The following is a 26,818-nucleotide window of genomic DNA, read 5'->3' as shown; positions in this document are numbered from 1 at the left end:
TGACGATGTGATGCACTAAACGGAAATTGATTAGTTGCAGCACGGGAAATGGATGGTGACGTTGAAATCAGATTGAGTTATTTTTAGTGATTTGGTTGATGGGAGGATTAAGGTTTTTATTTTAAAAAGATAAAAAGAGGGGAAATTGAAAAAAAACCACGGAAATTATAACTTGCAACTTCCAAAAAGTAACTTTAGAATTTAAAATTCTGCAAACGGAGGAGAGAAGGAAGGGGGATTGTCAGCGGATATAAGTTAAATTAATGAGATTATTCTTTATAAATCCTGTTACACAAAGGAAGAATTTTCTTATAATGCAACCCGAATTTAAAATGAAGATTTTTGATGAAAACTAAAAAAATTGTTCTGTATACATTGTTGTTCAATATCTATTTTATCCAGCTTCGAGCAGAAATAGAAAAAAAAATAATTTCTGCTCGGAAATGTCAGATAAAACACCCATAATCGAGAGGACAACTTAGATGAAAAGGTTATGTATATCGGGCACGGAGGTAATGTATATTAGTATTCTAAGTATGTAGGTGCATGAAGAAGACAACAAGAATCCAAAAGGGTTACTTATAGAGAAACAACAATCCAAAAACTGGAACTAGGCCAGATCTTTCAGAGAGTCTGTCGCCGCGGTCTATTAGCACAAGCCATGTGAACATCCGGGCCCAAGATCTCAGACCCTGAATCTGTAATCCTTTTGTAAAATGTTCTGGCTCTACTCCAGTTTAGATGTCCTTTGAAAACTTTAATGCCCCAAAAAACATTTAGAAGTCCCAAAAAACGTTTGAACGCTCCATAAAATGTTTAGGCCTCCCTTTAAACCCCAAACGTTAGGTTTGAATATTTAGACATCCCAAAAAAACATTTAGACGTTTCTTCAACACAAAATTCAACAAAAGTTACTGAAAGTGTTCAAGGGACGTCTAAATCTTTTTGAGACGTTTTTATGTTTTGGGACGTCTAATTATTGAAAACTGTATTCAAAACATTTCTGATTACTTTTGAGACCACAAAGGGCATTTAAATGTTTTTTTGACGTCTAAGTGTTTTTTGGCACGTTCGAGTTCAAAAAATTCATCCCAAAAAAGCAAAGAGGAACAAAAAACTCGGCTCCCAAAATAAAATAACACACTCACACCCAATGACTAAAGGGGCGTGAAACAATGCAATTTTTGGTGAGAGAGAGAGATGGATACCAAATTGTTTCCTGTTTTCTCTGAAGAAGACATCTATCTTGAAAAAGAGAAGAAGAATCTTAGAAAAAACACAAAAATAAAATAAAAATGGATAGAAAAAAGAAGGTACAATAGAGTGAGCAAAACTAGATTTGCGATTATGAAAAGGCGGCGGATGGGAGTGAAAAAAAGGAGAAAGAGACGCGTCTTAAATTGTGTTTTTTCTTCATGTCTACTAAACGTTTTTTCTTCGTCTTTCTCATCTGAAATTGGCTGGATGCCACGTGGAAAATATCTAGATCTGTTCTGAAAAAAAACTGAAAAAGAGAAGAGAGAGAGGGAGGAGAGAAGATGAATTTACACTCGGCTGAATTCGTTTCTTGTTTGAATTTGATATATTCTATTCGCCTCTTTTTCACATTATATTCAATGATGAACACTGGAATTTTAGAAGAAGAACAAGAACGAGGAAGCTCTTCTTGCTCCTTTTTGAGTTTTTTGATGTTCTGATGGAAAATTCTATCATAAAGTACAGAAACTAGGTACAATTTACAACGAATTCATCATAAAATAAATCTAAAAACGGATAGAAGATCAAAATCAGAAGAAACCATATTCGTCAATAGAAACTGAATCTAAAACGGACGACGAGGAATGAATGTGTGAATTTAAATTTCGAAATCCAGCAATATCCAGAAGACGTGAGATTCAGAAGACACTCTGACGATGACATGTTTTGAGTAATTGCTTGTCTCTTGCCGCGAGATTTCAGACAAAGATTTCAGAGAACAGACACTAGATTTCGCTTCCTGGAAATTAGGAGACAACGACAAATTAAAACTGCAAAAATGGAAGTGGCGTGAGAGTGGAATTCTGATTTTGTGTGTCTGGCGCCCCTTTTGCGTTTTAAATTTGAGGTTTAACATTGAGGTTTCAGAAAAATTATTTTGTTTCAAAATTAGACAATAAAGTACATCAAATCATAGAATTAACAGCCTAGAATACTATTTCGTGACTTTAAAACTTTGTTCAAGCGTCATTTCGATATTTGAATCCGGTCTATTCATCTTCCACGAAATAGAACACTCATGTTGTATCTGAAAACAATAAACACTCGTGCTATCCGAATCACTTTTCATCTAAAATCTGAAACTTACAATAAAAAACAGTTTCATTTTATGGTTCTTGTTCTTCAAGTACAATTTCTGCCATAACCTCAACCACGCTTAAAAATTTCATCTTCAACTCTTCCGCACGCGACACAAATTCTTTCAGAAACTCGTTCAAATCATTATTTCTCAACGAGCTCATACAAATTGTCTGGCTAATCAGAGCCATCAAATTCTCCAAATAGATCCAGTGAGCTCCTTCAACCCACAACGGGTCGAGGTCGAAATTTGAAACATATACCACAAATTTGGCTGTAGGTAATTTGGACTTTCAGGATTCAAAACCAGCAATAAAAATCTGCTAAATGCTCACGTGAACCGAGTTGACGGGTCACAATCCGGTTCACGTAAGCATTTAGCGAAATTTATTGCAATTTTCGAATTCTCAGATCCAAATTACCTGCGGTCCAATTTATAGAAAAAGTTGGCTCTATAGGCAAAGAATGGTCCCAACCGCAAAGAACGGTCCCAAAAAATAAAAGAATGGTCCCAAGGAATTACATGGTCCCTACCGCAAAGAATGGTCCCAAAATTTTGGGTGACACGAGTTTCAGAATTGAATGGTCCCTACCGCAAAGAATGGTCCCTACCGCAAAGAATGGTCCCTCGAAATTGATACGAAAAACTATTCACCATTCTCTTAGGTTTCTTAGAAATTGGGAAAAAAATTGACAAATACGATTAATAACCGATTTTGTCAATTCTTTCACCAATTTCTAAGAAACCTAAGCCTAAGAGAATGGTGAAAAGTTTTTCGTATCAATTTCGAGGGACCATTCTTTGCGGTAGGGACCATTCAATTCTGAAACTCGTGTCACCCAAAATTTTGGGACCATTCTTTGCGGTTGGGACCATTCTTAGCGGTTGGGACCATGTAATTCGGAAATTTGGGTCACCCAAAATTTTGGGACCATTCTTTGCGGTTGGGACCATTCTTTGCGGTTGGGACCGTTCTTTGCGGTTGGGACCATTCTTTGCCTATAGAGCCAAAAAGTTCAACTCGGCCCGTCATATACTTCCCTTGTCAGATTTGGGCCTTACGATGCGCCAGTACTTAATGTATCGGCAACTCATTTCTCCACTGTAAATTTACAAATCTATGAATACGAATTTTCAATTATACAATGACTTACATTTTACTTTCTGAATCATCTATTCTGTTATTGAAACGAGTATTTCTGTAGACTCTATGTGAGACTGAAAACGAGAAATTTGTCTGAAATTTCCACTCGGAGGACTCACATTCATATCTTCGCATTTTTGTTGATCGTCTCGTAGAGATCAAAATATGAAATAAAGTTGCCACAACCTGAATTTTGATTTTTAGAAATATCCTGTTCCAACACAGTTTCTAATAAAAACAAGTTGTCATATAAACCAGTGACGATGTTCAATAAAAACCAAGCATGACAGGAAAGTGTAAGAGTGTTCTTGAGAGAAATAGAGAGTCAGAGAAACAAAAAGAACACATGTGACGTCATCGCAGAGGAGGTCTTTAGGAAAACGACAAATCCCAAGTGATGGAGAAGTCAATTACTGGTCAGATAGTCCAAACTTGTTTTAATTTATTTATTTATTTTTTCACGACAAAATGGCTATAATAATTCACAGAAGACTTGAACATGTCCCTCACGAGACAGTTTCAAGTAAAAAAAAAAACTTATAAAGATAAAAGAAAGTTCTTGAATCTGCATTTTATGGCCGCACTACATTATATCCACTACTTTTGCGCTTCAAGGGTTTCCATTAGAGATTATTTTTAAGCTGTCTTTTTGTTTTTTTTTCGTTTTCAAGGCAACGAGTCAAATTGTAAATGAATAGATGCACTGGTACATGATATAAGTTATATCACATGCGTCACTTTTGCACACATCCGAAAAATGTTGCTACCGCCGAACGTGGATCGGATAATTCACGCCTTTATGGAACTCTCTGATAGAATATTCCGAGATGAGATACAAAGCTAAATGACCTTTTTTGAATTCGACCTTGCCTTGAATATCTTATTCCCTAGTAAGATCGATGTCTTCTCCTCCCGGGCGTCTTTGTCTCCTTTTTCTCTGCGGTGAATATGTTCTTTGTCCACCTTCAAATCTTTGTCTACCATTGCATTTGCTGTCTATTACGCATCAAAAGATCTTTATCTCTCTTCTTTTCTTTTCGATTTTTTCCCTAGTCGCGTATTTTTTGCTTTTAACTTACTGAACTTTTCGGATCAAATCGTTCGAAAGTTCTTTCTCTGTTGAAATTTTTGAAATCAATTTTTCAGAATGAAAGCCAAACCAAAACCAGTTTTTTTCAACAAAAATTTGAGTGCAATAGAATGGAAAAACCTTATCAAAGGAGAAAAGTATGTCGAAATTATTATTAATCAATCAATTCAATGTTCAGATTTGAGAATTGCGTTTCGGTGTACCCAGACTTATTAAAAAGATTAGATGAAGAAAAATCCATTCTTTTGAAGTTCGATCTGTCATCCAAAGACACAGATGTAGATGATGGCCACCAGTGGAGTTTTTATGACGGTAAGAAAGCAAAATATTTGAATTATAATACTAATGTAATGCTTTGTTTCAGCTACGACACACTTCCGCCATAAACCTAAATACAAAAGAGTAACAATCGATGGAGTCTGGTATCGGAACACGCAATCCACAGATTATAAAAATACTTCATTTAGGAAAGAAGTGAGAATAAAGCTTTTTCAAAAATGTTTTAAAAACGAACAATTTTCAGACAATAGTCATGGATCAGATATGCTTCGTGCATTATTTTCTCGCCGATGGATCGTATATTGAGCCGATGAGACGACGAAAAGCTAAAATTGCAGGTACTTTTGTTTTTATTTATCAAGAAACACTCTCAAAATTTTAAATTTTAGACCGTGAAGCTGATAAAATCCGAGGTTTCCTCGAAAATCGAACTATCACTGAAGCCTGGGATTTAGCGAAGGCTGAAGGAATGAATGTTACTCGTCTACAGGTTTGTTTTTCTTCAAATTTTTGAAATAATAGAAAATTTTTTTTTGGTATTGAATAACTTTAATAATATTTTAGGTCCGAAATCTGGCAAGGCGCGTAGACACTGTGATAAAGGAGCCTGCCGGGTGTCCGAAGAAAAATCTGCCTGTAGTAGAAGAATTTAATTTAACACGTTTGCTAGCAACTCTTCTCGCTAGGAAGTGATTCTAATATTGTTTAATTTTATGTTTTTTATATAAACTAATTAAAGATGTCAGAATGAATTTGTTCGACGGAATTCTTTAAAAACAAAGAAAAACAGATTGTATTTGATTCATTGAAACGATACCCAAGAAATGAAATTATGAAAATGATTTCATAGAGCTTTACAAAACATCTCGAAAAGTTCGTCTGAGTTTTGAAGTTTTGAACTTTCTGATCTAATTCAAACCCTCGTTGAACCGGTTGATCTTATTTTAATCTAACAATTTTTAATTTACTTTTCGAAATTCCTAGAATTCAAGTTCGATTTCAAACTGTTCTATGCTCGAAGCATAAAAAATTCAAACATCCACTTGATCGTTCGTTTTTTCTCCGAAAGTCAAATGATCAGGACTACTATAATCCGAGACGTCATTCCCGGTATTTCAGAATTCTTTTGTTTTTGGGATTTCTGGATTTGATCAGAAATCCAAAAACTGCACGGCCCTATTGTTTATACCGGATTATAGTAGATGGTTTAAAAGGGGTCTCGTAGTATTCCATGCTCATTTATTCCTCAACTCCAATGGAGTTTATCACGAGTGACATCGACCAAAGCTACAATTATGTCATTCGAAATGGGTTCCATTTGAATGAAAACTTTTATAACTGTACTGGAGTGGATGGATTTCAGTTGGGAGTACCCAGACCATTGATTGGCTCGTATTTTCTGATTGTTGGTGTGTTTTTGATGGTAGGTCCTAGGTCCGACTTGCAGACTCCGTAATTTATAATTTTTGAATTAATTCTAGATCATTTACCTCCCATGTCTTTTGGTTATCTGTCGAAGTGATCTCATGAAATCATCTTGTTATAAAATAATGGTTTGGCTTGGAGTCCTTGACATTTGTTGCATTTTCGTCAACTCCATCGCCACCGGATTTCTAGGAATTCAGGGGGCAACTCTATGCTCTTACCCTATATTCATATTCTCCATGGGAGCTCTTGGATGTGGTAGGTTGCTTCGAATCACGGAAGAAAGCTTTTTTAAATTCAGGATGCTGGATGGGATCATGTGCTACTTGCATTCTTCTTGGACTCAACCGATGTTGTGATGTTAATCATAACATAAAAATTCGCGCAATTTTTATTGGGAAAAAGATTTATGTCACTATTTTGGTTCCCATGATTTATACGTTTTACGCTATATTCTTCACAAAGACTGCATCGTTTAATTCCAATTACATGAGCTGGTTTTTCAATCCTCTACTACCAAATGGGAGAGAGGTGAGGACATTTATTGAACTTGTACACAGACAGACACACTTTTTCCAGGCTACCGATTACGTAAATATCCAACACGCGATCAACAACTGTGTTGTTTCGGGAGCAACTACTTTGATCTACACCTATCTTTGTGTAATTTTATTTGCAAAGAGTCGATATATTAAATCGGAATCTATGACCAAGACTCAAAGACAAGTAACCTTTTCTCAATTAAAGTTCAAAGGAGTTCAACGGATTCAGGTATTCTTCCAATCCGTCATGATTTGCTTTTTCAACGCTATCGCTGCTTATATCTATGTCTACATGCAATACTTCACTTTCCCTCCCTTCATGATTCTTATCGGACAAATCGCATGGCAGTGGTCTCATGGTATGAATCGGGAACTAACGTTCTACTAACTACAACTATGAATCACATAGTTGTCTAGTCCCGAAGGCCCGGGTAAATTGGCGCCAAAGTTCAAATTTCAAATTTTTTGAAATTTTTGACTATTACCGTAAATATGGTATTATAACGGCATGCCGTTATATTTTTCAACTGCGTTCGAGAGAAATTTTGTGGTTTCAAAAACGGATCAAATATAAACGGGAAGACTTTTTTGGGCGTTCTATTTGTGGTTCTAGAGGTTACTAAGCACGCTTCTAATCAGAACCAAGAAAAAAGATCGGGATAATCATATTCATAAATTCTGAGTATAGACAGGGTGCCGTTATAATACAGGTGCCGATCTATTACAGGTGCCGTTATAATACAATATTTACGGTATTCAGAATTAGAAGAAATTCAGAAAAATCATCAGAAATGGTCACATTTTCGATGAAAAATTGAAAATTTTCAAAAAAAAATTGGAAAAAGGTCATTTTTTGAAGCCGGGCTCTCCCGGGCCAGGTCTTGACAACTATGAGGAATCGCATTTTCATTTCAACCATCTATTTCCAGGCTCCGTTTGTCTCATCTACATTACTATGAACCGTACCGTCCGTCGTGGAGTTATTGACCTATTTGTTCCTGTTTCCTTCAGAAACAAACATAAAATCGGCACCTATCGTAAAGAAGTTCATCGTCTCTCCATTGGTGGAACAGAAGGAAAATCCACCATTCCTACCCAAGGGACCAGCTCTGGAACAGCGATTTTCTAACTTTTCTCATTTCCCAAATATATACTTTATTTGACACAAAATATTAGAAAGAATCGTCATTGTATTTTTTGTTTTGAATTTTAAATCACAATCAATTGATCAATTAACTCCATTGAAATCATCGTTTACTCCTTGTATTTGGTGGCTGGCCAGTTGGCATCAATGTACTCCTTGAGTTCTGGGAGATGGCGCATTCTGAGATAGAAGGCACGGAGCTCTGGGAGATCGTCGAGAACTCCATCGTCGTACTGAGTAATAAAACATTTTATTTAATAACAAAGATGTTTACCTCATCCAACGCCTGAAGGATTCCAAGAATGTAGACGTCACACCAGTGGATGGACTTTCCGACGAAGTAATCCCCTTTGCTCTTCTTGAGAATATCCTCCATGATTTTGAGTTTTGGGCCGATCATTTCTTTGTACATGTGTTGCAGACTATCCTGAAACAAGAAACAATGTGTTTCAGCCAGGTGAGCTGATTTTACCCGAATGTCCTCCGGTCCATACTTGCCGAACATAGCCAACTGATAGATATCAGCGAACCCATCAGCCATCATATCGACTTTTGCAGAGTCAGTCTTTGTGGCTCCACCGAACCATTTGTCTGGTTGAACAGACTTGGCCAAGTAGCGGCAGATTGAGACTGTCTGGCAGAGAGTTGTCTTGCCACCGTCGATTTCAATGAATGGTACTTGTCTCATTGGAGCTTCTAGAAATGGGATATTCGTTAAAAGTACACTGAACCCATTCAAAGACCAATAGTAAATGCGGAAAATGTTTTCCTAAACTTTGCAAATTCACTTACTAGCTTTCATGGCATCGTTGAAGTCTCCCATCTCCATGCGATAATCCTCAAAGTCCACACCGAGAAAGCTAAAATTAGTTTGTTTTGAAATGTTAATACTCTGCAGATAACTTACTGAAAAACGAGTCTAATCGGTTCGGCACGTCCTCTCGAATTCGCATAATATAATTTGTAGCGATGCTTCTGGTCTGGCGACATGAGCCTGAAAAATAAGAACTGAAAAAAGTTAAAGAAATGTATATCGGAGGAAGGAAATGTGGTGTTGAAGAGGAGGAAAAAAGAGCGGGAAGGGAGGAGAAGAAGGAGATGGGGCGGCGACAAGCCAATAATCAAAAACACGTTTTTTGGTGTGGGTGCTCGCGGAGCAAAAGGAAAAATAGACGAAGTGTATGAAGAGAAGAAGAAGAAGGGAGGAGGAGGAGAGGAAGAAAACGAAGGAGATTTATTGTGGATACAAATGGAGAGAATTTGGAATAAGAAGGAGAAGGAGAAGAGGGAATTAAAGGAGAACAATAGGTTGGGAAGAAGACGAAAAAAGAGAGTCAAACACCATAAAAACGGGGGGAAATTCTGGGAATTGAGTAGAGAGATGAAGAGGGAGAAGGGGTAAGAGAGGTAGGTGAGCAAACTTCATGGAGCATGCACAAATTTTGAACATTTTTGGAACAGGAAGGTACTATGACGTGGTTTAAAGCATCAGCGGAGGAATTTTTGTGCATTCTTGGAGTTTTTACTTTGAATTTGACAACGGCACGTTCGAACAGGAAAAACAATATCAGGGTCGGGCTGAAGCTAGTCGACCGGCAAAGTTTTGTTTTCGCTAACTGGATAGACTCGCCAGATACTTGGATGAAAGTTTAATTTCTCGACACCCCAGAACATTTTGAAATCTAGCCAATATCTGCTTTTAAAAGCAAAATGTTTATTCGAAAACTAGGTCACCACTGAAAGAACACGACGTCGCCCTCTTCCACGCCGTCGCAGCTCAATGTCCTGCAACCTATATAATGTACACGACTCCCCTTTCACGTCGTCGTGGCAATGGAGCTGGGGGCGGAGTCTGAGGTGAGCTCTCTTCTTGAGAGTACCCACACGATGACAATTGACGAGAAGGGGACAACGAAGGAGTGGGAAAGGCGAAGTGGACTTTGCTCGGCTCTCTTCGAAAGGAGCTCAGTGGGTAGAAGGAGAAGAAGAAGGAATACGTTTATTATTCATCAAGTAATAATGAGAGAAAAAGAAAAAAGTTACTGAAAAAGAAAGAGAGAAATTGGAAATGAGAGATGGAATGGAATGCTATGTAGGCGATGAGAAAATGAAAAAGAGAGATGCGGAAGCTCAAAAGTCTAGAACACAGTGCCGGAACTCGTTGCAGTCCTTGTTGTGCCTAACTTAGCATCCACTCCAACCACACTCAGAATCGGACGACTAATTGTGGTTCGGTTGGTTCCAATCCTTGCCTGATCACGAATGACACGTGGTACAACTAGATCAATAACTCCACGACGGACTGTCTTATTCATTGTGATGTAGATGAGGCACACCGAACCTGAAACTCTATTTTGTTACTGACTTTGTCATTTTGGATATGCTGACAAATTTCTTTTCAGTTTCACACGATGACAACGTTTTGCACTTTTATGTATGCATGCACAAACCACGTTTTTGAAATGACTAAAAAGAGACAAAAATGCTGACAAAACTTCTCGTTTCTTAGCAACTCTTCTCCTGCTTGTTTTTGTGCTCTCTCACCATGTGCACACTGCCAAGCAAGTTGACCGATGAGAACGACTTCTGGGGGTGAGTAGAAGAATTGCATGTAGACGTAGATATAGGCGGCAATTGCGTTGAAAGAACAGATTAGAACGGATTGGAAGAAGATCTGAAAAGATAGTGAACGCGTCGAAGGTGCGCCAGATTTTCTCAACCTGAGTCTGAGTTTTTGATATGGATTCCGATCGGAAATGCTTGCTCTTTGCAAATAACAAAATGCATAAATAAGCATAGATAGAGGTTGTAGCCATAGAAACGACACAGTTGTTGATGGTATGTGCGATATTGATGTAGTCGGATGCCTGGAATCGTATAGTTTTGTTTATCTATTATTCTGCGAAAACCTCGTTTCCCGGGAGCATTGGGTTGAAGAACCAGCTCATGTAGTTGGAATTGAAAAGTATGGGTTTGGTGAAAAACGTAGAGTATATGGTGTACAGAATAGGGATGGAGATTGTCAGGTACATTTTCCGCCCAATAAAAATAGTGCGAATCCGGAGATGTTGGTTAACATCACAACATCTGTTGATGCCAAGGAGGATACAAGAAGCGCAGGATCCCATCCAACACCCTGGAAACATAATACAAGATGTTTACTCTATAAGTAGAGCTTACCACATCCCAAAGAGCCCATAAAGAATATGAAGAATGGATAAGAGCAGAAAGTTGCTCCCACGAATCCTAGGAATCCAGTCGCAACGGAGTTTGTCAAAATGCAGCAGATATCAAGGATTCCAAGACAAACCATAATTTTATAACATGAAGATTTCATGAGGTCGCTACGGGCGACGACGATGAGACAGGGAATGTATATTATCTAGAAATGACATGAAGTACTATGTGCCTTTAGCCAAGTTTACTTACCAACAAAATAAATCCGACAGTCATGAAGTATGTACCAAGGTACTGTCTAGGTTGTCCCGAAGCAAATCCATCAACTCCTTCACAACTGTAGAAGTGTTGGTTTAGTTGAAATCCGTTTCGGAATACATAGTTTAGACTTTGATCCAGGTCGCTTGTGAGAAGCTCCATCCCGAAGAGAATCACCGGATTCCAGAAAAATAAACCGTAGCCCTTCTAACCCATCCCTTATAAACCACTCTACACTAATCCGTTTGTAGTGCACCATTCTACCGTAATCCATTTTTTTTGGATTTTTTCTAGTAAATCTCCCTGGAGGGCACTCACTTCCATTCATAGTAAAATCCATCCGTAGTAATTTAATGGATTAGACCCTTTTTCGATCTGTCGTGTGACTAAAGTGTGAATGAAAACTTGAAGATTACTGGAGTAAGCTCAACGAATGCTTGGAAATTAGTCTGCTGAGTGATCAGAAGGATCAAAAACTGAATGAAAATGAGTCAGATTATTGGACTCGGTGTAGTCTGAAAACAAGAGATGTGTCTCGGTTTGTTTTGGGGAAATTCAAAACAGAAAAGAATAAATGCAAACTGTTTATTTGAATATTTCAATAAATGGCTTAAGCCTGACGGTTGGCAGCAATACGACGATGAACAGCAACACGCTTCTTGGCAAGAACCTTGCGGGCGACCTTTCTTCTGGAGTAACCTTGGACGTGTCCTCCTCCGACAGCTCCTCCAGCAGCACCTGCTCCGTATCCTCCGTGTCCGCCTCCTCCACGTCCTGGGCATGGACAGTAGGCAGCGTCGGTTCCTGGAGTTCCATCGTTTCCTGGTGCTCCTGGTTGTCCGTCTGGTCCTGGTTGTCCTGGGCCTCCTGGGCGTCCAGATGGTCCTGGTGGTCCTGGTGGTCCGACTCCGTATCCACCTCCTGGTGCTCCATTGTTTCCTGGTGGTCCTGGTGGTCCAGCTGGTCCTGGTGGTCCTGGGCGGGAAGCTCCTCCTTGAGCGTTCTTTCCTGGACGTCCTGGCTGTCCTGGTCCTCCTGGCTGTCCTGGAGATCCAGCGTCTCCTGGGGCTCCTGGTGCTCCTGGTGCTCCGGCACCTCCTCCGAATGATGGGGCTCCTGGCTCTCCGTCGTTTCCTGGAAGTCCAGCTTGTCCAGCTGGTCCTGGTGGTCCTGGTGGTCCAGCTGGGCAGGTCTTGCATCCTCCGTGACCTCCCTCGGATTGTCCGTTGGATCCAGCTCCTCCGTTGGCTCCTGGTTGTCCTGGGGCTCCTGGAAGACCGTCAAGTCCGGCTTGTCCTGGTGGTCCACGTGGTCCTGGTGGGCAAGTGTTGGAGCTTGGGGAGCATTGGCATCCACCGCCTCCGCCGCCACCACCTCCGTATCCACCACCACCACCTCCTCCGTGTCCTCCTCCGTATCCTCCGCCACCTCCGCCTCCTCCGTATCCACCTCCACCGTGTCCACCTCCGTATTGAGCGTATCCTCTCTTCTCACGCATGAATGGGTTTCCTCCCTTTGGTGCAACTACGTCATTGATAGCTTCCCAGGCGATATTGGATTTGACCTGAAAATCAGAAATTTGAAATTTGTTCGGCTTGTTCGGTGAGGGAGCTACGTTACAAAAGATAAAGACGACGCTACTCACCTTGAAGGCATCCATATCAACCATGATGTCATCGTACAAAGAGTTGACCTCATTGAAGACTTTAGCGGCGAAGAAAAGGCATCCGACAATGGTTATCCCCGAAAGGATTGCTGCCGAAGCGGCAAATGTTGTTGAAGCGGTCATTGCTGTACCGACTGACTTCCTCGGCCCAACTGATTCCTTTTATACCCGAATTTTGGTTGTTGGGAATGTTTAGAGTATTTGAAAACTGTTTTCAAGGACAGTTCCTCCTCCTCCTCTGCTTCCTATCTTCTTCTCCTTTTCCCCCACTTTTTTCAATTTTCCTGACCGAAAAACACATTGGAAAACACAAACTGAAATCTCCGTCTGCGTCTCATCAAAATAATACGAATTTCAATCTTTTCCGTTACTCCTCTTCTCCCGAACGTCCTTGTCCCTCTTGCGTCTTCTAATCAAAACATCTTCTAGTTTGTCTGCGTCTCTTCACTTCTTACCCTATTTCTCTCGAGAGTCAGTTGACGATCGGCGAATCGGTTTTTGTCGATGCCGTGAAAACGGTTCTACCGGGTTGACTTGATGATGGTTAGCAGGCAGGAAGAGGATGAGAGAAGGAAGTTTTTGGGGCACAGGACATAACTGGTAAGACGAGAGAAGTTAGCTAATTTGGTTTTTGAAATTTTCGTCATTTGGAAAAATGTCGTGATCTACGTTTTTCCTTTCAGGGTTTTGGCTTGACATTATTCTAATGTTTTTGCCTCTCTGTGTGTCTGTTAACGTTTTAAAGAAAACTATTTATTAAATAATTTCAGACACAATTATACAAAAAAAGAACACAAACACTTATTCAGTACCTCGTAACGATTGGGTTGGGAAATGAAAGACAGTGAGAACCCCGTTCATCTTTTTATCCAAACTTCAAACCTCCTGCACCATTTCCACCTCCAAGAAATTGACCGAACAGCTTGAATAGTTCATCTCCTGGATTAATATTGACTCCAGGGATTATCGCTGCTGAAATTACAAAAAATGGGCTAATTGGCAACATAGAGAAACAAAAACTCACGAGCTGGCGCAGATGTAGTCGTAGATGGCGCAGGAATCTCTACACACTTTCCATTTTTTGGTGCAAATCCACAACGACACATGCATCTTCCACGATAGCAACCCGAGTTCTGAGGGCATTGTTTTTGAATGAAGCAGAGGGAATTCAAAGGAACAGCTTTCATACAACTGGTGTCTTTCGATAAACTCTCATTCTCACAATCCCTTGAACATGACTGAGATGGATTCTTCAATGGATTAGTGAGCACATCGACAGCTGGATGGAAGTTCTGTTGACACTGACATTGTCCTTTCATACATTCCATTCCTTCTCCTCCGCCACATTGAGCGTTTGATGTGCAGGCAGAGTTCAGTTGTCCACGTGGAATACATTGGTTGTTCGCGTAGAGAGCATTTGGAGCCATTGAGTTACAAGGACGACGGCAACAGACTGCTTGGGAGAAACTTCCGTCTGGAATCTCGATGTTTTGGAGAGCCCAAGAAAAGGTGGCAGTGTAGAAAAAGTAACTTACCTGACAAGAAATGACAGAAATGAGAATCCGAAGGGCATTTCAATGCTGGAACTGCGTCTGGATCACATGAATATTTCACATCTACGTGGCTAGCAAGTGGGCAGACAACAGGACAACAGTGACCTGAAAAAATTCATTTTCAAAATGCTTTTGAGAAGTTAGACTTACCAACTTGACTATCAGCAGCAGTAACACAAATTTGACCAGATGGGCAGTTGTCTTGATTTGGAGGGATATTGAATGCGAGGGATGGATCTGATCGTCGAACACAACTCTGTCCTGGTAGACCTCCAAGTGGACAGTTTGCAGCCGCGACGCAGCGGGAGCCCTTGAAAATCAAGAAAATTTTTAGAAATTAATCAAGAATAGATGGATACCTGCTGAATAGTTCCAGAAATACAGACGCATTGAGAGTTCAGACATGCAGAGAACGGGGAAGTGCAATCATAATGTCTTGAGCATCTGTCCCCAACTCTTGACGTAGTAATACATTCTCCATTTGATATTCTCGTGGTTCCTCTTTGAACACATTGACATTCTCCATTACGGCAGAATAGGGGTTCACGACATTTGTTAGAGCATTTTGCGCCAACTTTTGAAGGGACTGGAAGCTCCTTGATAGGTTTTTTGAAAAGAGCAACAAAAACTTACGTGGCGCGCACTTCGGCAGTCTTCCTTTTTCGTCTCTTGCTTCTGTGTAGTGAGGGTGGCATCTTGAAATAGAAATATATTAATGATGCAGATTTTGAAATGTGATAATACCTGCATTGCCCTCTCAAACAGATTGAACCTTTATTGTCACAATCTCCGTTTACGTCGCAAACACCTCCGAGAGCGGATTTTCCTGAAAAATATAATTTTTTTTTGAAATATCAGAACATAATTTTAGTTTTCGTTATATGAATTTTACCTTAAATTCAATAATTTTACAACTATGGTTGTTTCGTAACCATGTGATTCTCTCAATCAATTCTGAATAATTTGATTTTGAGGGGTTGGTGAAAGTTGAACGCCTCAATAATTAAGCATGCTTTCCAGTCTAAAAATTATTTACTGTTTTTACTGAAACTGGGAATTTTTTGTTTTAAATGTTGCATTGAACACGTCAATTTCCTAATTGGAACGGAATAAATTTTCGCTAGCAATAGTTTTTAAAACACAAAAAACTCGAATTTGTTGTTTTCTTCTTAAGAAATAAAACAATTTTTAGCATTCAGATCCCTTTTTCTCGAAATATTCAAACGAATTTTTCTATAAATATTTAAAAACCGAAGACATATCATTCTTATATATAAAACGCATGTGGGGTTTGTCCATCTGTCCCAATGTCCGCAAATTTTGAGAAATGTGAAAGAAAGACTGCCGGGCCCAAAATCGAACTTGCGCTCTTTGCGCAGAGACCGCCGCCTTGGACCACTCACAGGTAGTTGGCGTGCGGACCGCATGCGGATTCAGTTCTATTTTCCGCCCGTATAGAGTCCGCGGCGGAATTATGGCCCGCTACGGACTGTAGATGGACGCAGTGTGGACTTCGGGAAAAGAGGAGGAAGTGGGCGGCAGGCGTCCGCGCGCGGACTCAGCGCGGACCGTATATGGATTGGCGAAATAGTCCGTATGGACTGGCCGCGGCGGCCGCTTGCAGCAGCTCTTCCGAAGCTCTCGGACTCCTCTCGGATAATGATAATTTTATTTTCATTTACGGAGTTTTAACGTTTCTTTCCCTATTTTTCGAAAGTTTCGCCTTTCTTTATGTTTTTTATATTGAAATTTCTTTTAATTAATTTTTTTCGTGAAAAATTCTCTCATTTAACTGTGAATGATCGAAAATTTAGTATGTTTTCAGTCAGTCCGTTGGCCCCAAAAAGAGAAGAAGCGGCGATAGCTGAAATGGAACCAATTCTTCGATTTCCTCAAAGGTTTGTGATAGTATTCAACATTCTCTATTCAAAATAAATTTTTTCAGTGAGGAAATTCGATAAAATTGGCCGGAACTCCTTCTCAAACATGACATCTGTATTTGTTCGGAGGAGGAACCCTTTTTCGAAAGTAAGTTAACTGAATAAATATTTTTTATTCCGCAATTAATTGATTTTTTTCAGAAATACAAAGGGAAAAACGGAAATCAACGACTGAATATTGCTTCTACGACAATTGGATTTCGATTGATTTCAAGGACACGACTGGCGGACAAACTTGTGATTTCTATGTCTAATTTGCTATGTTTTCATCTTATTTTCATTATTTTCAATGTTCCTTTTTATCTTTCTTTAAATAAAATAGTAATTTTATCACTAATCTTCCTTGTTAAATGACGATCTCAACCGGGAAACAAAAGTAGGGAAGGGGCTGGCGGTGGGAGGGAGAGGAGCAACTTTTTCGGCGCGCGGACTCGAAACGGACCGTATATGACGCACACATATCGTCCTTAGCTACTTCTTTTTGAGTCCGGCGCGGACGCGTATATGGTCCGTATTTCGTCGCTGGCCAACTACCTGTGACTCGGCCACGCGGACACATTTTTGAGAAGGTGAACACGTAAATAAGGAGAGGCCAGCCGGATGAAGCGCCGAAGGCGCGGCAGCCAGGCTGGTTACAAACAAAATTTAAAACAAACCCTTACCATTACAAGGTGAAAAAAGTTGTGCCTCAACGAGAGAAGCAATTGTTAATAAAAGTAATAACTGAATAATATTGGGTAACATCATTCAATATATTTTCTTCTCGCCAGCTTTCCCTCTCTATCCACAACTTTAGAGAAAGGGAGGAGAGAAACACGGTTGAACGATGAATTGGCCTACATTAGGAGAGAAAAGAGAAAAGGGAAAAGAAGAAGCGCAGGTTCCGGGAAAAAGATTCAGATGAAGAAATATCGAGGGAAATATTGATTGGATTGGAGAGACTGAGATGACGAGTGGAGAAAGAAGAAGCTGAATAGAAGGAGATATATTGTAACACACTCTCCCTTTTTGAACAAGAATTGACTGCTGGCGTAACGATGAATCATTTGAACGAATGACGTAAGATTGCAACTGTTTGGTTGGTTCTTGAACTATTATGTTGTAATTATCACTTTTGTGTATGTGTGGTTTCACAGTTGCTGTCTCAATTGTTCCTGTTCAAAATAAAATTGTTTGGGCACAGAACTTGCGAACGTCTTTATTTTAAAGGGGGAGAAACAGATACAACGTGAAAAATTATCACAGTGAGGGACAGCGATCAACTAATTAACATGAATTCAAAAATGCACGAGACAACCTTACAATTAAGAAATCTTATTTTTTAGATTTAAAACTCTGGTTTTAATGAATTAGGTAATTGTATTTCAACTTTTTTATAACGCTTCCCCTATTCAATGTGTCAGGTTCCATACCTCTGGAGCAGAAAATCTATTTTCATCAGGCTCTCAAACGTATCTAAGGGTACTGTATTCTCCGTGCACCATTCTCTCTTTGCAAATCCATCTCCACCCACCTTCTCTTCCATTTACCAAAGTATTTCCAAAAGTTCAATTCAAAAATCTCCTCTCGATCCATCTACATTCTTTCGCTTTCATAGTAGACTTGCAAAAAAAGATCGTGTTTTGTGCAAGCGCCAGCTCCCTCCGACATCAGGGATCACAAACAGTACGTGAGAAAAAGGTGGGAATGCCTTGTTTAGACAGTAGGTCAATAGTTCAATGGGATAAAGTAGAAAACATAGACTAGATAAATGCTGTAAAGTTTAATGGGAGTTATGGGGAAAGGAAAAAAAAAGGAAAATGGGGTTGAAATGGAGAACAGAAAAAAGCATTCGCTTATAATCATTGGAGTAACTAGGTCCTGTTGATAAGGTGTCTTGAAGTTATAGTGAACAATCTGGTCAGAAGACTAAAGTCTTGATTGTGAGCTGAAGAAGATGAGATTCTTGCCAATTCCAGCTTTGCAAAAAAGTCTGAACTCCTTGAGACTTCTGAAGAGTATAGCTTAAGCCTTGGTCCCTGGCTTCGCGACTGCTAAAAAGTTTTTCAACGCCTTCTCATAAGTGCTTTGCTTTCTTTTCGAAAAAACAACAAACCACACTATCATATACTTCCCACCTTTGTCACAGTAACTAGATTGGTATCTCTCTCATCCAGTCGTATTTGCTCAGCATGCTGTGTACTAATAGACGGGATGTTCGAATTCATTGTTTAGTAGGAATCATCTCACACGCACTTTTATTTAACCAAACTCCGATTAAAAAATACAGTATCCCTCTCAAAAATGGACCAAATTAAACAGAAACCTTCGAAACGGTTGGATTTGCAAGGTATTCGAGCTCTCGCTATCATTGTGGTACTTGGATTTCATTTTTACCCGGAATACTGTCCGAATGGGTATCTTGGAGTTGATCAGTGAGTTTATTACACCGATTATTCAAATTCTTCACTAATTTCAATACAGATTCTTTGTATTATCTGGATTCTTGATGTGTATGCTACTGAAACGAGCTGAAAATCAATCTCCCTGCTCATTGGTCAGCTTGTTTTACTCAAAACGATTCAAGAGGATCCTTCCATTATATCTACTTGTAATATTCATATCCATGATTTGTCTCTACTACTTTTTCCCAAACACTGCAATCGAAACGAATCAAGAATCTGCAATTCATGCACTAATGTTTGTGTCCAACAGACCGAAAAACGATCAGGAAGATTATTTTGAGCAGGTATTATTTGTCAGCGTACTGTAATTTTCGTTTTTGTTTTCAGCTATCCCTTGCAGTTGACATTTTCACTCACACTTGGTCTTTATCGGTTGAAATCCAGTTCTACTTCTTGGTCCCTTTCATTTTCATAACTGCATCAGCTCTACCTGGCAAATTTCAATATTTTTGTTATCTCCTCATGGGTTTGTTTTCTCTCTTAATAAACTAAATATGTAAATGAAAGATTTCAGGTCTTCTGTCCATCGTCTTCTTCTATATCTCACCTTCAACCGAAGCCTTCAATAGTGTGTTCGGAAGGATTTGGCAGTTCATGATAGGTTCATTTTTCCAGTTTTTCAACTGATCAGCATTTTATCTTTTTTTAAATTTCAGGAATGGTCGTATACCTCCTATCAACTTCAAAAACAGAAGTTCAATATCAAGCTCTGAACAACGAGGAAGAAGACATAGAATGTAAAAAGTTACTCGGAGATGAAGAGAGTCAAGAGATGGAATGCTGTCCGAATGAGCAGTTTTCTAAATTATTTAAAATGTCCAAGAAATTTTCATACCTCTTGTTAATGATTTTGATGTTTGTAACCGCATTCCCGAAAGTGTCACCGCCGGAGTTGATGAGACCTCTTGTCACTTTTGGCACTGGGCTCCTTATGCTCATTTCTGATGGAAACCTAATTCTATCTAATCAACTTCTCACCTACATCGGAGACATTTCCTACTCCTTATACCTTATTCACTGGCCAATCTACGCTTATTGGAAACTCACGTGCGATGGAGACAGATACCGTAATCCTTATATGTTTTTAATTAGAAAAAAAATCTTTGTGTGTTCAGTGCTGCTTTGTGCATTGCTCTCATCCGTCATTCTTGCTATTATCACTTTCGAAACGTTTGAGAAATGGTATCTGAAACTATCATCGACAAGTATTGGATTGATAGTTGTGATGTTGTTCTTTATGAATGTAGTTGTCATCAACAAGGATGAAATCACGGATCATATTGATTCAATCGGACAAAACACTTCTAATCTGGATAATGTCACAGAGGATATGACATTAGGTTAGTCCGTGACTACTGAATTCTCATAGTTTTGAGTTCCAGACGACGCCGCCCGTCTCAACCATCGTTGGAGTATCTATGACAGAAAATTCTTACGGGTTCCATCATGTATTTATGAAACAAAGTCTCACCTTGGGTGGTGTAGACATACGGTAGGTCAAATAAAACCAATATGATTCTACACATGTAAAAGATTTCAGGGTCTCTCTCCATCTGGAAAATACAAAATTGCGATAATTGGTAACAGTTGGGCTGCTAATCACGCTAGAATGTTTTATCAAGAATGTGGTTACAAGGCGAAGAGTATCATGCAAGGAGCTGCGTATGGTAAGACTTCGTGAGCCATCAGATGCCAGGAGCAACAGGTCGTTTCAGGTTGTGAGCCATTATACCCAAGTGGAAATACTGAGTTGTGTAGAGGAAATTTCACACATTTTGAGGAGAGAATAAGAAAGGAGAAGCCGGATATTGCGTTTATTTTCACGAGGTAGCTTTGAAAATTTCAAATGATTTGACTTCTACATATTGAGTGGTTCAGATTCATGTCTATCGGTGCCCCGTTCCCAAAAAATGTCAACAGTTTTGATAAAGACCCCACCTACCAAATTATGAAGGAACAAATGTTGAAATTCATCTCAAACATCAAGTACAAACTTTACATTCTGGATGCTATTCCGAGAATAAATCGAAAAATTATAGACGAGATTGTTCCATTTTTTCGGAATCATACGGATTTGGAGAAGATTGATGTGAGTTCTAATAGGAAAAAAGGCCCAAAAATATACTTTTTCAGAACCTTCTCATCAAACCGGACAACTTTGAAATGGCACGAAAAAGACATGCGCAGTTGATAAAAGATTGCAATGGAAAATGTGTTCTCGTGGATTATCTTCCGGAATTTTTCAACATTGCAACTGGAACATTCCGCTATTTTGATGACCGGGGATTCTCCTATTGGACGGATCCATTGCATTTATCTCCACATGGTATCGAACACATTCGGCATGTTTGGACAGAGATTTGCACAAACTTGTGATGTTGTATATAATGAACAATTGAAAACTTTTTTATTTGCAGATAAGATTAGAAAAAAGAACTATAACTTCCTACAGATATCTGTCCAGATATGTCTGATTTTCTCAATTCCATGAGGTGTCAAATGAGATGGTGTCGTGAAGTATGAGAATCCTTTCTTGTCAAACACCCGGAAGGTTTTTGTGTCTTCTTGGTAGAATTCTGGCACGTAATCTATGAGAACACACTTTTTTCCACAATCTTTGATGAGTTGGGCATATCGTTTACGGGCCATGAAGTAGGTATTTTGTGGAGGGACCAGAACATTCTGGAATTCAGAATTCAGAAAATGAATTGGGAGTCCTGGATGGAAGACTTACATCAATAGCTACTGGATCTGTCCCATTCTTGATCATCGGTCCGATTTGTGGAACCTTCCATCGATCAATCGAAGGGAATGCATCCAGAATGTACATTTTGTATTTGATGGTGGATACAAATCTTAACATTTGCTCCTTCATTGTTTGATAAATTGGATCTTTGTCGAAAGTTGTTACATTTTTTGGAAATGGTGCACCGATTGAAACATATCTGAGTGGAAAATCATGGTTTTCGACTGTGTGTTAGCACGAATTCACCTAGAAATCACAAATGCATAATCCGGCTTCTCGTTCTCCATACGTTCCGCGAAATGGGTATAGTTCTGCCGACAGCTTTCACGATTCAAGGACCGATAGAAGGCTTCGCATCCTGAAAACCATTATTGAAAATCTAGAAAACCTTGGTTGTCTAGCCTCTTGCAGATCCTTGCATGATGCTCTTTGCTTTGTAGCCACATTCATCATAGAAAAGTTTTGCATGATTGGCTGTCCAGCTGTTCCCAATTATTGCCAACTTGTATTTACCCGATTCTGAGAGACCCTGAAAGTTTCAACTCGATTTCTGAAATTCAACTGACCTACTAACCGTATGCCTACACCATCCTAGTGGACTTTTTGCAACTTCATAGGCACATGACGGAGCGTAGAGATTTTTCATATCGTTCACGCTCCATCTAGTGTTGAGTCTGATTGCGTCGTCTGAAAACGTTTTTAAAAACTTCTCGTGTTTCACACTTAGCTTACCAACTGTCATGTCATTAGTAACATCATCCAAACTTGTCACATTTTTCCCCATCAAGTAAATACGGTCCATAATATCATCTTTCTTGATAGCAGTAATGTTCAAAAAGAATAAAATTACAACAACTACTCCAATATTTGTAGAAGACAATTTTAAATACCATTTCTCAAATGTTTCAAATGTTATAATGGCGAGAATGACAGATGAGATCAGAGCGGCAAACAAGTCTGAAATCATTAAATTGAACTGATTCAAGATAGTCGATCCAAAACTTACAAAGCTTATCACCTTCACATGTAAGCTTCCAGTAAGCGTAGATTGGCCAATGAATAAGATATAGAGAATATGAAATATCTCCGATGTAGGTCAAAATACTATTGGAAAGAATCAAATTCTCATCAGAAATCAACATTAGACAACCGGTGCCAACTGTGACTAGCGGTCTGAAATTAGGTATCGAAGGACTGAAACTTCGTAGACTATTAGTCATACCTCACAATAGCAGCTGATAAAACAGTTGGGAACATTGTAACAAAAATAAGAGCCGTCAACAATAAATACGCAGCCGGTTGAATGAAATCTTCAAGTTTTCTCTCAGGAGAGCAATCGATTTCTTGACTCTCCTCATCAACAAGAAGTTTTTTCTCATCCTCAAAATTTTGCAATACTTGATAGGAATTACTTGTAGATTTTGAGAGAGTAAGGAGATATACCACCATTCCTGAAATTCCTGGAGTTATAACAAAATAGTTTGTGATTAAAAGGGTAACCAATCAAAAACTGCCATATTCTAGCGAACACGCTGTTGAAGGCTACTGTAGCTGGAGATGTAAAGAAGTAGGCAAAAGAAATAAGTCCTGAAAAACTTCTTCAAAATCAACTTAAAAACTAAATAACAAAAACAAACCGATTCCTCCATAGTAACCGTACTGAAACCTTTCTGGGATTCTGGTCGACAACAGGAATAAGAAAGGAACCAAAAAGTAGAACTGAATTTCAACAGATAAGGACCAGGTATGGGTGAAGATGTCGACGGCGATGGATAACTGAAACTTCTCTTAAAATAAAGTTAGCTGAAAGTAATTGTAACTCACCATTTGAAAGTAGTCTTCCTGGTCAGTCTTTGGTCTGTTTGAAACAAATAACAGCGCATATTTTGCTGACTCTTGGTTAGTTTCAATTGCAGTATCTGGGAAATATTTATAAAGGCAAATCATGGAAACGAAGATAATAAGTAGATACAACGGTAGAATTCTCTTGAATCGTTTTGAATAGAATAAAGTAACCAGGGAGCATGATGAGTCTTTTTCAGCTCGTTTTAGCAGCATACACATTAGAAATCCGGAAAGGACGAAAAACCTGAAACATTATAAATTATTTTACTGTCTAATTAGTCAATAGCTACTTACTGATCAACTCCAAGATATCCATTCGGACAGTATTCCGGGTAAAAATGAAATCCAAGTACAACTATTATAGCGAGAGCTCGAATACCTTGCAAGTCCAGCCTTTTGGACTGTTTTTTCTTGTGTTGGTCCATTCCGAGACGGCAAAAACTGCGATAATGCCATTGGATGAGAAAAAGTGCCTCCTTCCAGAATCAAGAGTCCGGATCTTGACGATCCTGTTTTTGAATAAAGACTCCAGAAATTGGTTGCATTGGAAAGAATTTTCGAAAATCTAGCACGGATCACTACGAACAAAGACGAAAAGATTCGAACAAGGATAAGAAAAGGTAGCCAAACGACAATCGGCTGGCATGGATCAGATTGTAGTTGCAGATGAGAGGTCGGTGATTCAGGCAATGCAGGTAAGACATGTCTGTACTGTGCTAATTTTTAAAATTAATTATTTGTTGCTGGCGTCTTTTTACCAATTATTTTCAAAATAAACAGTTGTCTGAGCGCAAGTTCTTATCGCTTTTCTATAGCTCAGAATAATAATTCTTTTGAACCGATTCCTAAGAATTTTCAATGAATTACTCATCCGTAATGTTTTTATCAGAGCTGGACGGAATTAAAACTTCCGACTTCCGATTTTCACCTTCCGGGATTTTACACTTCCGACTTCCGACTTCTGTTTTAAAAATTTTACGCAACTCTTGTTACCATTGTAGTTTTTCATGATTCAAGGACAGTTTATAATTTGTTTAATTATAACAGTAGTTTCTTACATGTTGCATTTGGGGTCAATTTCTTTAAGGTCCTGACGCCGAAATTCAAAATTCAAATTTTTTAGAATTTTTTGAAAAAAGTGGAGAGTTTTCTGAAGCAGGGCCTTCGGGCCTTGCCGGACATTGCCCAGCCTTGACAAGTATGGAATGAAACATTTCTTCAGTAAAAAACTTTAATCACACAACGTGATAAATTTCATCTTGCATCTGGAAAAATGATTTCTGCCATCTTCTCATCTTGTTTTTTGAAACCGGTTTCCATGAAGCTTCAGAAATGTGATCACTTACGCCGACGATTTGATCTTTCAATATCTAGCACGGATCGGAACGAACAGACCCCCATAGGATCAGATATAAAAATAATTCCGGAGACACAAGGCACACATAGTTTGGAAGGAATCAGGTGTGATGAATAGGTATGGAATTTCAGACACAATTGTTTTTTTTGCATTTAACCACACCTGAGAAGTGAACTTCAAAGAACTTATGCTTGTACCTTATCCTATATCAATGTGCTTCAGGCCTCCGCACTCCAAACGTTTTTTTGAAATGCGATATGACAAACGTGTAACAATTCTGGAATATGGGTCAAGTATATTTTCTCCAATTTTAAAAGTTCAAATTCGCAGATTGGAATTTATTCAAAAGTCCTTTATATATCGATGTTTTAAGAAATTTATTATGGAACACTCATCGTATTATGAATCTTTAGAATACCGAAGACTAATATTAGGTTGGTACATGAGTTTCCGAAATTTTTCGATAGTTTTTTTGATTCTATTTTTTGTATCCAGAGAGACTTCAAGAATTCGAAAAATTGTTTATCAGCATCTATGGTCATCGGACAACATTTTGGTAGCTTATTTACTGATTCTCTCCACCCATTCGAGATCATTTGAAAATGAAACTTGCTTTTTTTTTAAACCGGTTTCCATGAAGCTTCAGAAATGTGATCAGTTATGCCGAGAATTGGTCTTTCAAAATCTAGAACGGATGGGAACGAAGAAACCCGCAAAGATTTAGGATCAGATCTAAAAAGAACCCGGGAGACAATAGACAGACATATCTTGGAACAAACCAGGTTTGATTAATAAGTAAGGAATTATAGACAAAATTGTTTTTTTCGCATTTAACCACACCTGAGAAGTGAATTTCAAAGTACTCGTGTTGTTTTATGTTTGTATTGTATCCGTAGTTGTTTCAGAGTTTGGAATACAAACACTTACCTGAAAGTGCGAAAAAATATTAAATAGAAGCAGAGCGTGTTTCAAATGATACATCCCTCCAATTTAATATGAGTAATTTCGTAGTTTATGTCACAAATCGTCTTTAAAAGTATCTATATGTCTAAATCGAGTTGATAATTCTTGGTTAATTACTGAAAAAAATTCAGTAAAAGTATTACGGCAATATTCGGTTCCGGATTCTCATTCCTGAATTTTCACTGATTTAATTTTTGAACATTATCCACGGAAGATGTCTCTCTAGTGCTTTTCTTATCTCACTGAAGATCTATACGATTTCATTTTTCATGATCCGTATGTTTCAATCAAAAGATCTCTTTAAAATTCATTTCTAAAGTCTCGCGGAAGAATACTGGATTTTCATGATCCGAGTGGAGGTGATCCGAGAAGAAGATGTGTTGAGTCAATTGAAGAGTCCATAGTTCTATTTATACATGCATTCCACTAGCGTGTTTTGAAGATGACTGTGAGATTGTTTCAGATTCTGTGTATGGAAAAGGTACGATGGTCTACATTGAAAATGAGCATTGATTCTATTAAAAAGTGTACAATATTTCTTGAAAGAACCTGGATTACTTTCCTTCTAACGTTTCCGTATGAGACTGAATGCTCCCTCCTATAAAAATATGTCGTTTTCCCTTCAACTCTTTAAACGGCACAACTCCAATTCTCACGCCTACGTATAAGAATATTGACAGGAGAGGAAACGGAAATTACGACAGAAAAACAGTATAGTAGGTAGGCTGAAACTATACGATTTGTATCAGGAAAAAAAAATGTATCGGAAATTTATAGTTTCTGAGAATTAGGTAGATGTTATTCTGTCTGGGAAAACAAGAAGTTGTGACGTGCAATAACAGTGGGCGGACATCTGGATAAACAGACATACAGTAAGACAAGAGGTACAGTACCAAGTATGAACGTCAGT

At 38.8% G+C, this 26,818-nt stretch overlaps 10 protein-coding genes across 10 annotated transcripts; 4 read left to right on the top strand and 6 right to left on the bottom strand.

The window, feature by feature from the left end:
- Window positions 1-4,739: 4,739 nt before the first annotated feature.
- On the top strand, window positions 4,740-5,541 carry GCK72_015101 (uncharacterized protein; the record flags this gene model as incomplete). Its single annotated transcript, XM_003088460.2, has 5 exons — window positions 4,740-4,881; window positions 4,934-5,043; window positions 5,093-5,186; window positions 5,238-5,338; window positions 5,413-5,541. The coding sequence occupies 5 exons, from the start codon at window positions 4,740-4,742 to the stop codon at window positions 5,539-5,541; spliced, it is 576 nt and encodes a 191-aa protein (XP_003088508.2).
- A 562-nt stretch (window positions 5,542-6,103) lies between these two features.
- GCK72_015100 (uncharacterized protein) lies at window positions 6,104-7,944 on the top strand (the record flags this gene model as incomplete). The annotated part of the gene is made up of 6 exons (XM_053730630.1): window positions 6,104-6,271; window positions 6,330-6,531; window positions 6,575-6,804; window positions 6,853-6,999; window positions 7,045-7,174; window positions 7,745-7,944. The coding sequence occupies 6 exons, from the start codon at window positions 6,104-6,106 to the stop codon at window positions 7,942-7,944; spliced, it is 1,077 nt and encodes a 358-aa protein (XP_053585402.1).
- Window positions 7,945-8,069: 125 nt separating this feature from the next.
- Window positions 8,070-8,949, bottom strand: GCK72_015099 (uncharacterized protein; the record flags this gene model as incomplete). The annotated part of the gene is made up of 5 exons (XM_053730629.1): window positions 8,070-8,192; window positions 8,270-8,386; window positions 8,432-8,655; window positions 8,752-8,819; window positions 8,867-8,949. 5 exons carry the CDS (start codon window positions 8,947-8,949, stop codon window positions 8,070-8,072), a joined length of 615 nt encoding a protein of 204 aa, XP_053585401.1.
- A 1,148-nt stretch (window positions 8,950-10,097) lies between these two features.
- GCK72_015098 (uncharacterized protein) lies at window positions 10,098-11,556 on the bottom strand (the record flags this gene model as incomplete). The annotated part of the gene is made up of 6 exons (XM_003108570.2): window positions 10,098-10,300; window positions 10,504-10,633; window positions 10,680-10,826; window positions 10,869-11,095; window positions 11,140-11,341; window positions 11,389-11,556. The coding sequence occupies 6 exons, from the start codon at window positions 11,554-11,556 to the stop codon at window positions 10,098-10,100; spliced, it is 1,077 nt and encodes a 358-aa protein (XP_003108618.2).
- GCK72_015097 (uncharacterized protein) lies at window positions 10,800-12,869 on the top strand (the record flags this gene model as incomplete). The annotated part of the gene is made up of 3 exons (XM_053730628.1): window positions 10,800-10,985; window positions 12,010-12,181; window positions 12,631-12,869. 3 exons carry the CDS (start codon window positions 10,800-10,802, stop codon window positions 12,867-12,869), a joined length of 597 nt encoding a protein of 198 aa, XP_053585400.1.
- Window positions 12,005-13,183, bottom strand: GCK72_015096 (uncharacterized protein; the record flags this gene model as incomplete). Its single annotated transcript, XM_003108475.2, has 2 exons — window positions 12,005-12,958; window positions 13,040-13,183. The coding sequence occupies 2 exons, from the start codon at window positions 13,181-13,183 to the stop codon at window positions 12,005-12,007; spliced, it is 1,098 nt and encodes a 365-aa protein (XP_003108523.2).
- Window positions 13,184-13,925: 742 nt separating this feature from the next.
- On the bottom strand, window positions 13,926-19,593 carry GCK72_015095 (uncharacterized protein; the record flags this gene model as incomplete). Its single annotated transcript, XM_053730627.1, has 8 exons — window positions 13,926-14,032; window positions 14,085-14,534; window positions 14,596-14,718; window positions 14,764-14,923; window positions 14,973-15,199; window positions 15,247-15,308; window positions 15,358-15,439; window positions 19,545-19,593. The coding sequence occupies 8 exons, from the start codon at window positions 19,591-19,593 to the stop codon at window positions 13,926-13,928; spliced, it is 1,260 nt and encodes a 419-aa protein (XP_053585399.1).
- GCK72_015094 (uncharacterized protein) lies at window positions 18,837-21,373 on the top strand (the record flags this gene model as incomplete). Its single annotated transcript, XM_003108388.2, has 11 exons — window positions 18,837-18,967; window positions 19,017-19,281; window positions 19,325-19,463; window positions 19,512-19,598; window positions 19,654-20,064; window positions 20,113-20,337; window positions 20,380-20,489; window positions 20,538-20,664; window positions 20,713-20,824; window positions 20,876-21,086; window positions 21,131-21,373. 11 exons carry the CDS (start codon window positions 18,837-18,839, stop codon window positions 21,371-21,373), a joined length of 2,061 nt encoding a protein of 686 aa, XP_003108436.2.
- A 60-nt stretch (window positions 21,374-21,433) lies between these two features.
- GCK72_015093 (uncharacterized protein) lies at window positions 21,434-22,030 on the bottom strand (the record flags this gene model as incomplete). Its single annotated transcript, XM_053730626.1, has 3 exons — window positions 21,434-21,679; window positions 21,732-21,942; window positions 21,990-22,030. 3 exons carry the CDS (start codon window positions 22,028-22,030, stop codon window positions 21,434-21,436), a joined length of 498 nt encoding a protein of 165 aa, XP_053585398.1.
- A 110-nt stretch (window positions 22,031-22,140) lies between these two features.
- On the bottom strand, window positions 22,141-24,013 carry GCK72_015092 (uncharacterized protein; the record flags this gene model as incomplete). Its single annotated transcript, XM_053730625.1, has 8 exons — window positions 22,141-22,272; window positions 22,318-22,430; window positions 22,476-22,700; window positions 22,750-22,916; window positions 22,966-23,203; window positions 23,381-23,519; window positions 23,568-23,832; window positions 23,883-24,013. The coding sequence occupies 8 exons, from the start codon at window positions 24,011-24,013 to the stop codon at window positions 22,141-22,143; spliced, it is 1,410 nt and encodes a 469-aa protein (XP_053585397.1).
- Between the last annotated feature and the right edge of the window lie 2,805 nt (window positions 24,014-26,818).

The sequence above is a fragment of the Caenorhabditis remanei genome, chromosome IV (genome assembly GCF_010183535.1).
Source record: "Caenorhabditis remanei strain PX506 chromosome IV, whole genome shotgun sequence".
In the NCBI taxonomy this organism is placed as follows: Eukaryota; Metazoa; Nematoda; class Chromadorea; order Rhabditida; family Rhabditidae; genus Caenorhabditis; species Caenorhabditis remanei.
Note: the sequence above shows the minus strand (reverse complement) of the source record. Positions and strands in the feature narration are given on the sequence as shown.